The following is a 12,195-nucleotide window of genomic DNA, read 5'->3' as shown; positions in this document are numbered from 1 at the left end:
TTAATGCTGGCTGGGGAATTCTGGGAGTTGAAGTCCACATGTCTTAAAGTTGCCAAGTTTGAGAAATACTGGCTTAGTGGATGTTCTTAAAAGCACTTCTTTAAAGGCTGCTGTTATTGTAGCTGTACTATAGAGTATTCACCACTGTTTCAGAAAATGCCATTAACCACAGCAACAACTGAAAACTATCTGTAGCTGTTTAGTGACTCTTCCTGACTGTGTTTTTTTTTTTCATTTGGTTCTCAGGTTGTACCAACTGCCCAGTTGGGACCGAGCCCACTCTAGGCTTTGAATACAAATGGTGGAACACCCTGCCAGCTAACATGGAGACTACAGTCCTCAGTGGAATCAGTTTTGAATATAAGGGAATGGCAGGTATCCTGCCAGTGTGTATTTTTACCTAATGTGCTTGGATAATGTGAAGGGCCCTAGTTGTGCTGCATGTCTTTATTAGGCTGCACAACCAGACAGCTTATGTACAGGTAGTCCTTGACTTACGACCATTTGTTCAGTGACTGTTCAAAGTTATGGCAGTGCTGAACAAAGGTACTTATGATCCATACCCAAAGTTATGGCCATTGTAGTGCCCCCGCGGTCACGTGATCAAAATTCGGGTGCTTGGCAGCCCGTCCACACTTAACTGCAGGGGTGCTTCAGCTCCCCCAACCTGCCTATCTCTCCCACATCTACACCCTTTTGGGCCTCGCTGCCTGGCACTCCACCACCCCAGCTGACCTTTGTCATTTTCTTGCTCATGCTCTTGCTTTGTCATTTTCTTGCTCATCTGCTGATGAGACGTGCCCAGCCTGGCTGCTGGACCAGGCTGGGGCTGGGCTTTGTACTGCAGGAAAAAAAAAAGCAGAAAGCAGCCCCATAGCCATGGCGCACCGAAACACCCCTGTAGGTTTTTTTCTTAACCCCATTTACTTTTTAATATGCAGTCCTTTTATATGTATATAATCTTTGTTACGTCTTGTGAAAACCAAAATAGAATCTATTTCCTGCAGGAAGCTGTTTGTTCTTTATAATTAGTTCCAAAATCTTATTGTAAAAGTTACAATATTCCAATCTGATCTGGACCTTTAGTCCATTTATAACTTTCTAAGATCAAAATCTTATTTAGCTTTTTGCTGTTTAATTCAGATTCTTTACATTCTTAAGTGTATGATTAAAATTTTATTTCATTCAGGATTGAAGGCAGACTCACCCAGAATTTTCAAACTTGTCATTCTGAAGGTCCTTAATAGCTTAAAAGTAGTTAATGAGGAATTTCCAAAAGTGATTAGAAAGTGAGATTTGCAAACTTAGTGTCCTTTAAAAGGTGCTGACCGCAGTTGCAAGCAAGATGGCTATTCCCATCCTCTCCCAACACTCAAACCCACTGGAGACCACTGTCCTGCAGTCTCCTCCATCCATCTGGAGCAGCCATCTGGAACACATGTGGGCAATCTCCCATCCTCTCCTTGTCCAGAGAGGCTCCAAAGAGCCAATCTACTCAACAGCTCTTTGTTCTTCGCTGCGGTCGTCAGCTCTTCTTTCATGGAGACGTCTTCGGCTCACCATTCCTCCCCGGAAGCCCCTTTAATATGCAGTCCTCAACTGAATCTACCATATTTCTATATGTTATCATAGCTTTCTATGATCTGAGCCCTTCCTTCCAGATCTGTTGAGACTCCAACCACCAGAATTCCCTAATCAGTAAGAGCCCTGATCCCTGGGGAACTCCTCAAGTAGTGATCCAAATGCTTCTAGAGAAACTAGTTTGAAAATGTCAAAGCAATAGATTCCCTGTGTTTCTGTGAAGAGAATGCACAGAATTTCACATTACATGTGATATTATGTAATGGAAACAATAACCTTTCTTTGAATGTATATCATTAACTCTTGGTTTTTATTTTCAGGGTGGGAAGTGGCTGGTGACTACATATACACAGCAGCAGGAGCTTCTGACAATGATTTCATGATTTTGACATTGGTGATTCCTGGCTTCAGGTGAGGTCACTAGTCCAAATTAAACTATGTATTGGAAATGCAGTAGGTAAAGCAGTGTGAGCAGGTGCAATAGGTAAGTGGGAAGTGCAGTAAGTAAAACAGATAGAGCATTAGATCTAAGTAGTGTGCTTTTTTCCAGGTAAGCTTCAGCAAGTAGTAGCTTCTGGCTGACCGTGTCTGGGCTTGGAAGCTAAGCAGGGTTGAATCTGGTTAGAACTTGGATGGGAAATTACTAAGAAATATAAAGGCTATATGTTTCACTGAGAAGTCGAAAGAAAAGGCCCAAAAGAATGCAGTGGCAAACCACTTCTGTACTTTTATCAAGAAAGTTGCATAGATGAGTCCCTGAAATCATCAAATTTGGTCAAACCAAACTTGAAGGAGACTTTAACTTAACTTCTCCCAGTTAGTGTTCTGCTTGCATTACTTCCACAATGCTTAATCTGCCGTTCTTAATAACAAATGGCAGAAAGAGAGGATGGAGGAAAGATTGAGCTGGTTCTTAACAGACTTTTAAAATGTGTTCTGTAAAACTGGGCAGATGTCTGATTTTGCCACAACCAAATAAATTTGCATAAAGTGTACTGATATACACTGAATCATACTTTCAACGCGTCTATTTGATTGGAGTGTGATTCCATTGGAATACCTTCTTCTGAATGTATTTGAAATAGGAACATAGACAGCCTGGTTGCCTAGTTGCTAAAGTAAGCAGCAGTAATTGAGATGTTTCATCTACAGCCATTTCTGCAGTTTATGAGTTCTGCTTATCCTCTTGCAGTCCCCCACAATCAGTGATGGAAGACTCTGAAAATAAGAAGATAGCAGAAATCACTTTTGTCTTTGAAACCATTTGCAGTGTGAATTGTGAGCTTTATTTTATGGTGGTAAGTTCCTATCCAACATCTAGAATCAAGAGTTATTTGGGCGTACTTATTGTTTATTCATGGGTTTATGCCATTTCATCTTTGATAGGGTGTGAATTCTAGAACCAACACCCCTGTAGAAACCTGGGTTGGCTCTAAAGGAAAACAATCCTATACGTACATCATTGAGAAGAACGCTACCATGAGTTTCACATGGGCCTTCCAGAGGACAGCATACAATGATGCGGTAAAGACTGGGAAATCTGTTTTCTACCACTTCTTCAAATATCCTTTTAGGGAATGATCCTCATCAAGAATCAGGATTATTCTTAGAAATAGGGGTCATTAAAACTAGGACTATGCCCACCAATTCCTGTAATTGTCCTGCCTTCTCTGTAATTGAATACTTTTGCCACTTCAAGGCATCTATGACACTCTCTTTGTTTTCTTCCAGGGAAGAAAATACACAAATGATGTTGCCAAATTGTACTCTATCAATGTAACCAATGTCATAGATGGTGTAGCTTCCTACTGCCGGCAGTGTGCTCTGGAAACCTCTGGCTCATCCTGTACTTCCTGCCCTCATGGGCACTACATTGACAAAAGTTCTGGTGGTTGTTATCCATGTCCATCAAACACTTACCTGAAAGCTCACCAACCTTATGGCAATCAGGCTTGCATCCCTTGTGGCCCGGGCACAAAAAGTAACAAGGTACTATATTCTCCTCTTTACTGCTCATAATTTCTGTACAGTGATAACTGGAGCTATATCATTACCCAAACAAAAGTTCAACATGAGGGCTGAAAATACTGGAATTGACAAAGGACCATCACTTAAAATAATGAAAATAATATCAGAGCAATACATCCTAATAAAAAATTAGGTTCAAATACATTGCCATAAAGTAGCAAGTTGTCAGGCTCTTGACATCTGTCCAGAACCAAGCATGATTCTTTTCTTAACACAAGTCTCAGAAAGTCTCTTAAGCATGATTTATTGAGAAGAAAGAGATGAGTTACAAGAATTTCAGCAACTGAATTGCATTCCATCTCCAACCAATATGTCCCAAAGTATCTTAGGATTGAGACTTCTTTACTTTGTTTCTAATTGCCACCTATTGAACCAGGAAACAGATGGGTCTTTTTAATTATAATGAAGGAGCTTGCAACAGGTTGCTTACACAACAACAGAGACATTGCTGTTCTCTGGTTTTGACAACTTTCTCAGATGACCAACTTGGCTATCTACTATTTCATTACATTTCATTGAAATATGTGTAGTTTTTGTCAGCCAGTATCAGTATCTCAAAGAGCTAAGCCAGGGATAGCAATCTTTGCATGTGCCATTACATGATTTTGCAAGATTGCATAGTTCAGTAAATAAAGTTAACTTTAAAAGTCCAAGTTCTTGGGAGATTTTAGCTTTCTCACTCCCAGATCTTGTGAAATTTTGGAGATCAAGCAAGGTTTTAGCCATTTGTTTTTGGTGTCCTCCTGATAACAGAAGATGGCATTGTGCGTGACAAGGCCCTATGGGTGCTGGAGTGCCAAGCCCAGGGCTCAGTGCATAAAACAGAAACAAAACTTGTCTTCAGGAAAAATCATAACTATTCTATTTGCTCAAGAGTAGTAGGAACCTCAGAACCATACTACCTGGTTTCTTTTGGAGCTACTTTTTCAGTTGTATACTATGCATACACAAAGAGCAATGGGAGAATATTCTTTGAGGATGTAGTCTTTCCTTTCTCCCAATCTGTCAGTCAGCAATAAACATACAGAATATTCTGAATCTGAAATGTCGATCCTGTTATTAAATCATTGTGATCTTTTTAGAAAGCCCTCATATGATTTTTGTGGGCCTAGACAGGCAATGATTGTAGCTCTATGAGTAGCAATAATCACATGTGCTAAATTGGTTGGTCAATCCATGAACAGAGTTAGTCTTCATGTCTGCATTTGCACTTTCAGAGAAAAGAGTAAAATGCTATCTGTAAGAACTGCATGAGAAGTATTTTGGAACAAAATTAGATTTAACTGAATATTTCATCCTCTCCAAATCATTAAATAATTTGTATGGATTTTTCCTTTATTGAATCATCCTAGATTTTCTTAAAAACAAATAAAATTATATTCTTTTAGAAATAGTGGTTATTTCCTGCAAAAACTGACATAGCACAAGAGTTGCTAAGTTCTTCCTCTCTGGTGTTCTGTTTTGTATAATCATCCATGTTGTTTTGGCAAGCAAGGCTTATGTGAGCAGAACCCTAAGGGATTCAAGACCAATGTGGCTGGAGCTGGCATTAGACATTTCAGCAACACTTGAGTGTCCTACTGTTGCTGGCAAAGTCAACAGTTCCTAAGTTCCCCTATTGGGATGTGTGCTCTTTCTCTCTTTAGATACATTCTCTGTGTTACAATGACTGTCACTTCTCAGTCAGCATGAAGGATAGGACTCTGGAGTATGACTTCTCTATACTGGCCAATAGCACCTTTTTTTTAGGAGGGCCAAGCTTTACTTCAAAAGGCCTGAAGTATTTTCATCATTTCAACATCAGTCTATGTGGGAATCATGTAAGTATATGTGTATTTTCATGAGGCAAGGCTACACGAGAAAATGTATTGGAGAAAGTATCTTTTGTCCACTTAGAGTATCGTCAAACAAGGGATGCAAGAGTCTTGTATTTTATCATATAATCATATCTGCATCCTCAGTGACTTCCCATCCTTCAGTTTAATCCATAATGAAATGCCTCCTGGGGGGGTGGGGGCAGTGTGTCAGATCAGGGAGCAAAGGCAAACAGGGTGGCCACAGAGAGTGTCAGAGAGATGTGTAACAGAAAAGAAAAATACCAGCATTTTTGACAACCTCATAATAATAAACTGAAAATAAATCTTAAAGCACTAATGAAGGGAAAAAAGGCCTCTTTTGTTGAGGAAAGAAACCTTTGGAAAGTTGGAAGACAGTTTTTTGCAAACTATTAATTTTCACTGCATTTAAGCAAATGCAAACAGGAAATTCCTCTAGACTTCCTACTTAATGTAGGGAGGTGGGGTTGTTGGAGAGAGAAATGTGTTTGTCCATGAGGCTCCTCCCCTGTGCATCTTTTGAACCCCAATTCTGCAGCACAATGCCCATAGACTTTCTATGATTACAGTATTTCAAAAATAACATCACGGTTTTTAATGGCAATGAGAGACAGGGTTGCTATCAACTCTCTCTTTTTCTTTTTCCCTGAAGGGAAGGAAGACAGCTGTCTGCACAGATAACGTCACAGATATTCGTATTTTAGGCAAAGACACTGACTTCTCCAAGTCAACTTCATCCTATGTATGCCAGTCCATCATCATTCCTTCCGATGTGATGGGTTACAAAACAGTGGTTTCTTCTCAGCCTGTGAGCCTGGCAGACAGCTTTGTGGGTGAGAGCCACTAAAAATGTTAGCCTGTCCATTGAACAGAGTCAAAAGCTGTTACCAGATGGAAGTGCCATATGGGTGATCCTTCATAATACTGAGCCAAATCTGGTCCAGTATTGGCAGAAGTCTTTAATCGCTGGAAAAGAGGAACAAAAACACTATATAGAGAATATTGGGTGGGAGGGTCTTTTTTTCTTTAAAAAGTTGTCCATCCTCTGTTCTATTTTCCATCATGCCTCTGCAATTCTTTGCAGAATTCTTCCTCTACAGCTGCTTAAGGCTCACCAATTCCCTTTTTACCACCCCCAGGGTTCTCTCCAGTCACAGTAGATTAAAGTTGTGACACAGCTTCTGGCTATTAATTTTGTAATGTTGTTTTTAAAAACAGCAAAGAAAACCTCCTCCTAAATTCAGAGAGGGAGAAAAAAAACCTCAGAACATTTTGGCCACATATATACTCAGACTAGAGCCCTTCCCATTTGGCATCATCATCCTGCTCATAGTGGCTGTCAGCTCCTTCCTCCAAGTCACCAAAAGGTTACCTGTGCCTGTACCTCCTGGCACTTTTTCGCTTTAGTTCCTTCTCCTCCAAATAGAGTTTTGTTTTCAAATCAGTTCTTAGAAAAGCAAAGTTGCAGCTATACCGTTCCTCATGCTTTACTTCCCTCCCACCCCTTCCTTCCTCCTCCTTTTTTAGACTACTGTTTTGGAACTGGCAAATGAGTAGCCAAAGACAGGCCACATACTGTTAGCTACATGATATAGAAAATAATTCAAGGCTCTCATTCTGGTTTCAATTTCTGAGAAAGACTGTGGACAAAACAAACTTATTTGTCAAACACAGTAATTAATACAAAGTGGGATTTACCTTCTGGTGCAGAAAACCTTTAACTTAATATATTTTGGGGAACAAAATGTATTTATCCTTAGAATGTATTTGGAATATTCTCTGTCTTTCCTGTGTGGTGATATTCTTACTGATTTGGATTTAAACTCTAGGAGTAACAACAAAGCCCATTCTGGACAACATCACTTCTCTTGCTGATTATTTTCCTGCTGAAAATGAGGGCTTACCTGATGTCATATTCTTTTATAGGTAAGCTAAAGAACTGCCAAACATGGGTAAGATCAAGTTTTAGCCTTTTTTTTTTTCTTTGAAAAAAACTAGTATTTTTCTGGCAAAAATTTCCTGGCAATATTTCAGCATCATGGAAAACTTTTGGAAATCTTTAGCTTGTGAAATCTTACCTTCCAAACCAGAGCACAGTTACCAATAATGTAGCAGAAAATGCTGCCGTTGCTCTAGTGCTGAATGATCTGCCTTTGACAAAATGAGGTAGCCAAGTTCTGGTAGCTGATTTGTGATTCATGAACTGTCAATGCTATTTTTTATATATTCTTTGTATTTTTACTGACAAAGAAGGGGCTGACTGTCCCAGAAATGTGCCCATGGACCCAATATCTGTACAGTACATAAGACATGCCCCACTCTGTTTAGGTCAGGGTTATCCAAACTCTTCAACTCATCAACCCCTTCATGAAGTTTTAGATTGTTCATCGACCCCCAAACATTTATTATATGAAAATAATTTAATAAATACTAGTTTAACTAATAGTACAAAGAAGAAGAAGAGGAAGAAGAGGAAGAAGAGGAAGAAGAGGAAGAAGAGGAAGAAGAGGAAGAAAAAGAACAACACAACAACAACACTGACCCTTTGGATAGTCCCACCAAACCTTGGGGGTCAATACTGACCACATTGCGGAACCCTGGTTTTGGTCTTCATAAGATAATGAATTTTCTGAACTGCAGATCCAATGATGTGACCCAAACATGCCGAGATGGAAGAGCCACTGCCATAAGACTGAGATGTGACCCCCTAAAATCCCAGTTTGGAGCTCTCTCTGTGCCAAGGTAATGTCAAGATACTGAAGTTTTATTTTTCCCCCTCTTCTGTGCTTCAAGCAGACTGAAAATATTGTTTGAGGTGCCAACTGTACATGCTCTTATAAGTTTTAAGGGACTCCCCTTTTCTTAAAAGATTGCTTGGAAGTATGGGATTTCTTAATATCACAGCCCTCAGCTAGCTTCTGAATTTATTCCCCGAGAACAATCCTCAAGAGGTGTTGTACAACTGAGGGAATTTCTATAGCTATCAACAGAACATAGCCTTATAGGGATTCAGCCATTGGTCCATTTACTGTAACTTAATACTGTCAATAGTGAGTGCTAGTAGCTCTCCAGGATTTCAGACAAGTTTTTCCTGTTTCTGGAGCTGAAGTTGCACATATAGTTTGGCACTATGACACATTCTTAGATTCAGTTTGTTTGTTTACATTTACCAACTTGATCTTTCCCAAACTATTTCCAACACTATCTCTAGAAGGTATGCTGCATTCTTCACATTAGCTATACTTTTTTAAAAGAGCTTTGAAAAATGCTTTGACAATAAAATCTATCAGAATGTTCAGATTTTTAGAACTGCTTTGAAATTCAGCAACTCTTACTTAATCTGTACATAAGGCATGATGTTGATCACTGGTTAAGGCAAGCTTCCTCAATCTGGTGTTCTCAAGATGGATGGGAACTGCAACTTCCAGAATTCCCAACCTATCTGGCACCATTAGGTTGAAGGGAGTTAGTTTAAGGGTTACTTGGTGGTAGGCCTGGAAAATTAGCTTTGCTGAAACCTTCAACGGGTAGCTTTTGAGATCTGTTGATACTACTGCACAAGTGTGCCATAGTTTGGCTCTATTTGAGATGTTTCTTAAACTTTCCAAATAGCAAATGTCCTGATGGAACCTGTGATGGGTGCACTTTTCATTTCCTGTGGGAGTCAGTCGAAGCCTGTCCACTCTGTTCTGCAGATGATTATCATGCAATCATCAGTGCCTGCATTGGAGGGATACAGGTAGAGACTTGGAATCAATCTCTGGGGCTTTTATTGTCTGTTATAGGGTCTGAGGCCATCACATTTTCCCTTACAATTCTATAAATAGGTGGGATCACTTTGCTATGTAAGAGTCAACTCAGGAATTGGAATATTAATTCAGATTATTTGCGCTTGTGCTACTATTGCTACATTTGGGGATGAAGCTCATAAGACTGTCAACATGGCTTTAGAGTAACTGCTGCCTAGTAAAGAGGCACTTGATATTTTTGTTTAAACTCCTAGTATTTCAAATTTATTAAGGCATCAGGTAGAATTGTAGATGCTTTGCACATGAGGGATGACCAAAAGAATAAATATATAACATTGGAAGATAAATCTTTATCTGATTTGCTGATATGTGCTATCTATCTTTGAATTTTTTTTTTTTTTTTACAAGATAGGGACTTTCTGCTATTACTATCAGATTTTCTGCATTGTTGAGTCCCCCATTAGGGGGAGATGGGTGGAGATAAATCTAATAAACAAATAGTTCATGTCCAGGTGTTCTAAACTGTGTTTGGCACCATATTGTTATCACATTCATACTTTTACTGTTGTTTAATAAAGAATTAAAAATGGCCCAATTATACAAACATTAAAATTTGCATTTAATTGATTTCTGTGTTCCATTTATCATTTGGTAAATATGCATGTAAAAACAAGTAGAGAGCCCAGATTGAAAAAGAAAAGGGGAAAAAAATCTGCTGGAATCTGATTGCCTGATCCAAAATATGTTTAGTTAGAGAGCAAGTGAATTTCACAAAGCTCATAGGAGTTAAAATTATAAACCACCTGGGGCATAGGTGTGCTGGACTGAAACATTCCTAAGGACCATGGGAATAATGTTCCAGCACACCTGGATGCTGCCAGGCAGGGAAGGCTATGATATTCTATTTCAGCAGCCATTTCAGTAATAAAGCTCTGATACTTATTCCTAAATGTATTTGTATCCTTCAAGTTCCCTTCAGTGTGACAGTAGTGGTACAGCTGTCACAGCTGACCTTGATTCTGTTACTATGTCTGTATGAGCTCTGACTGAAGCTATGACAGACCTGCTTTCCTCACTATAGCGAACCACCTACGTATGGCGGAAGCCAAAGCTATGTGCAGGAGGCATCCTGCTTCCAGAGGAAAAAGTCAGCATCTGCAAGTCCATGGACTTCTGGCTGAAGGTGGGCATTTCAGCTGGGACTTGTGCTGCTATCCTGCTGACCGTCATGACTTGCTACTTCTGGAAGAAAAATCAAAAGTAAGCTGTTTCACTCCTCTTGTCATCTATTCCTACTGACGCAAAAAACCTTCAGTTTAACAGACTGCTTGAGTCAGAGGGGATATGTTTAACCTGAATGTTCATTAAAACAGTAAATGATGTCTTTTATTCATTTCCATCATTTTCCATCATTTGTGTAATGACATATTTATGCAAATGATGAATTTACACAATTTGCATATGATTTCATTATGCAAATGATATAAACTGATGCAAATAGAATGGATGGCATCATTTACAGATGTAATTAACATTCAGATTTAATAATGAATTGCCTGAGTAATAACTTTGTCCGTTACTTTGCCTTGAGAAAAAAAATGTTCATTGTATCTGAAATCCACTAAACCTAGGTCTGTCAAACTTAGGGTTTTCTCTATTATGGTACTTTATGCAAAGCTCCCACCCCATTCTCTAGTTAACTATTTAAATCAGGTGACAATTTTGAACAACACAAAAGACAATAACAAAAGCTGCAAGTCAGTCTTCAAATGTTAATATTTTGCATAATGGACATGTAATATTATATAAAGTTGCCTACATTTTGATAATTTGCTTTTATTTTCTATTTGCTTTTTTCAATTTCAGCCATGATACATTTTTATTTAATATAATGTATTATGTGTACTCTGTTCTGCTGTAAACCTATGCTAGAGTTTATGCATAACTTTACAGCATAACTCTAAATTAACTCTAAGTTTAGAGTTGTTTATGTGAAGCGAACTAGATTTGTAATAAATAAATAAATAAATAAATACTCTTCTGTTTCTCAAAAAAAAAGAGAGAGAGAGAGACAGATGATTTTATAGCAAAGTCCTTGTTTAGTATCTATAACATCAATTGATCAACATCAATGTGTGGCCTTCAAGTTCCACCTAATATAACCATTGCTGAGAATTCTGGGAGTTAAAGTCCACATGTCAGGAGGATCACCTGGTTTGAGGAAAGCTAGGCTAGCCTAGTTTGGAAAGAAAGCATGGTAAAAAAGAGAAATGGGAAAGGCACTGATACAGTAACTCAAGGGTCCAAAAAATCCAAAGTCTGCTTTGCAAATATAACCCTTCCATCTGATTCTCATACATCTATATCTTTTTAGGTTAGAGTACAAATACTCTAAGCTGGTTATGAATGCTAGTCCCAAGGACAGTGAATTGCCTGCAGCAGACAGTTGTGCTATCATGGAGGGAGAAGATGTAGAGGACGACCTGATATTCACAAGCAAGAATTCTCTCTTTGGAAAAATAAAGGCATTCACTTCTAAAGTAAGTTGGGGGGAAGAGGGGGGCTAGCTTTTATAATTGTCCAGAGTGAAAGTTCAGAGGCCTTTGGTTTAGCAGCAATATTTATTTAACCCTGACAGATGTTTCCCCTGTCATGTTTAACTTCCAAGTCCGCTCCGAGTTACCACCTTCCAAATTCAGTTAATGTACAAAGTATTCCTGGGATGCGCATATATTTTTTTGTGGAAGCCATTTTTTTAAAAAACCTGGGGCTGTCTATAATGAATTAGCTTGGCTAACATAGGTTGCACACTGTACAAGCCTCATGAGTGGAGCCAGTGGAATCGTTTTGAGTGTTTTCTTCTTCTCTCCCCTGCTAGTATTTCTGGCAGAGATGAGTAGCAAAAGCTAAAAGGGCACTTCCCCACCCACCCCAATAACCAATATATCAGATGCAATTAATTTTCCAAGATGCAGCAGATCATCCCAAATAACAGCTCATAT

General features: G+C 38.9%; 1 protein-coding gene across 4 annotated transcripts in view; it reads left to right on the top strand.

Annotated features, from left to right (window-relative positions):
- Nucleotides 1-12,195, top strand: part of ELAPOR1 (endosome-lysosome associated apoptosis and autophagy regulator 1) — a 61,651-nt gene that overhangs the window by 40,706 nt on the left and 8,750 nt on the right. For all 4 annotated transcript variants that reach the window (XR_015798325.1, XM_088153164.1, XM_088153166.1 and 1 more), the window contains exons 10-21: nucleotides 247-375; nucleotides 1,902-1,992; nucleotides 2,774-2,879; nucleotides 2,968-3,105; nucleotides 3,313-3,570; nucleotides 5,256-5,429; nucleotides 6,097-6,277; nucleotides 7,274-7,370; nucleotides 8,085-8,186; nucleotides 9,057-9,183; nucleotides 10,275-10,453; nucleotides 11,568-11,733. Coding sequence is in view for 3 of the 4 variants with exons in the window: in XM_088153164.1 (XP_088009290.1) it covers nucleotides 247-375; nucleotides 1,902-1,992; nucleotides 2,774-2,879; nucleotides 2,968-3,105; nucleotides 3,313-3,570; nucleotides 5,256-5,429; nucleotides 6,097-6,277; nucleotides 7,274-7,370; nucleotides 8,085-8,186; nucleotides 9,057-9,183; nucleotides 10,275-10,453; nucleotides 11,568-11,733 (1,748 nt within the window). In the remaining variant the exon portion in view is untranslated. The remainder of the gene's footprint in view (nucleotides 1-246; nucleotides 376-1,901; nucleotides 1,993-2,773; nucleotides 2,880-2,967; nucleotides 3,106-3,312; nucleotides 3,571-5,255; nucleotides 5,430-6,096; nucleotides 6,278-7,273; nucleotides 7,371-8,084; nucleotides 8,187-9,056; nucleotides 9,184-10,274; nucleotides 10,454-11,567; nucleotides 11,734-12,195) is intronic.

Source organism: Python bivittatus, unplaced genomic scaffold (assembly GCF_059951505.1).
Source record: "Python bivittatus isolate LINGU-HERP-01145 unplaced genomic scaffold, Pbiv_v1 ctg000700_np1212, whole genome shotgun sequence".
NCBI lineage: Eukaryota > Metazoa > Chordata > Lepidosauria > Squamata > Pythonidae > Python > Python bivittatus.
Note: the sequence above shows the minus strand (reverse complement) of the source record. Positions and strands in the feature narration are given on the sequence as shown.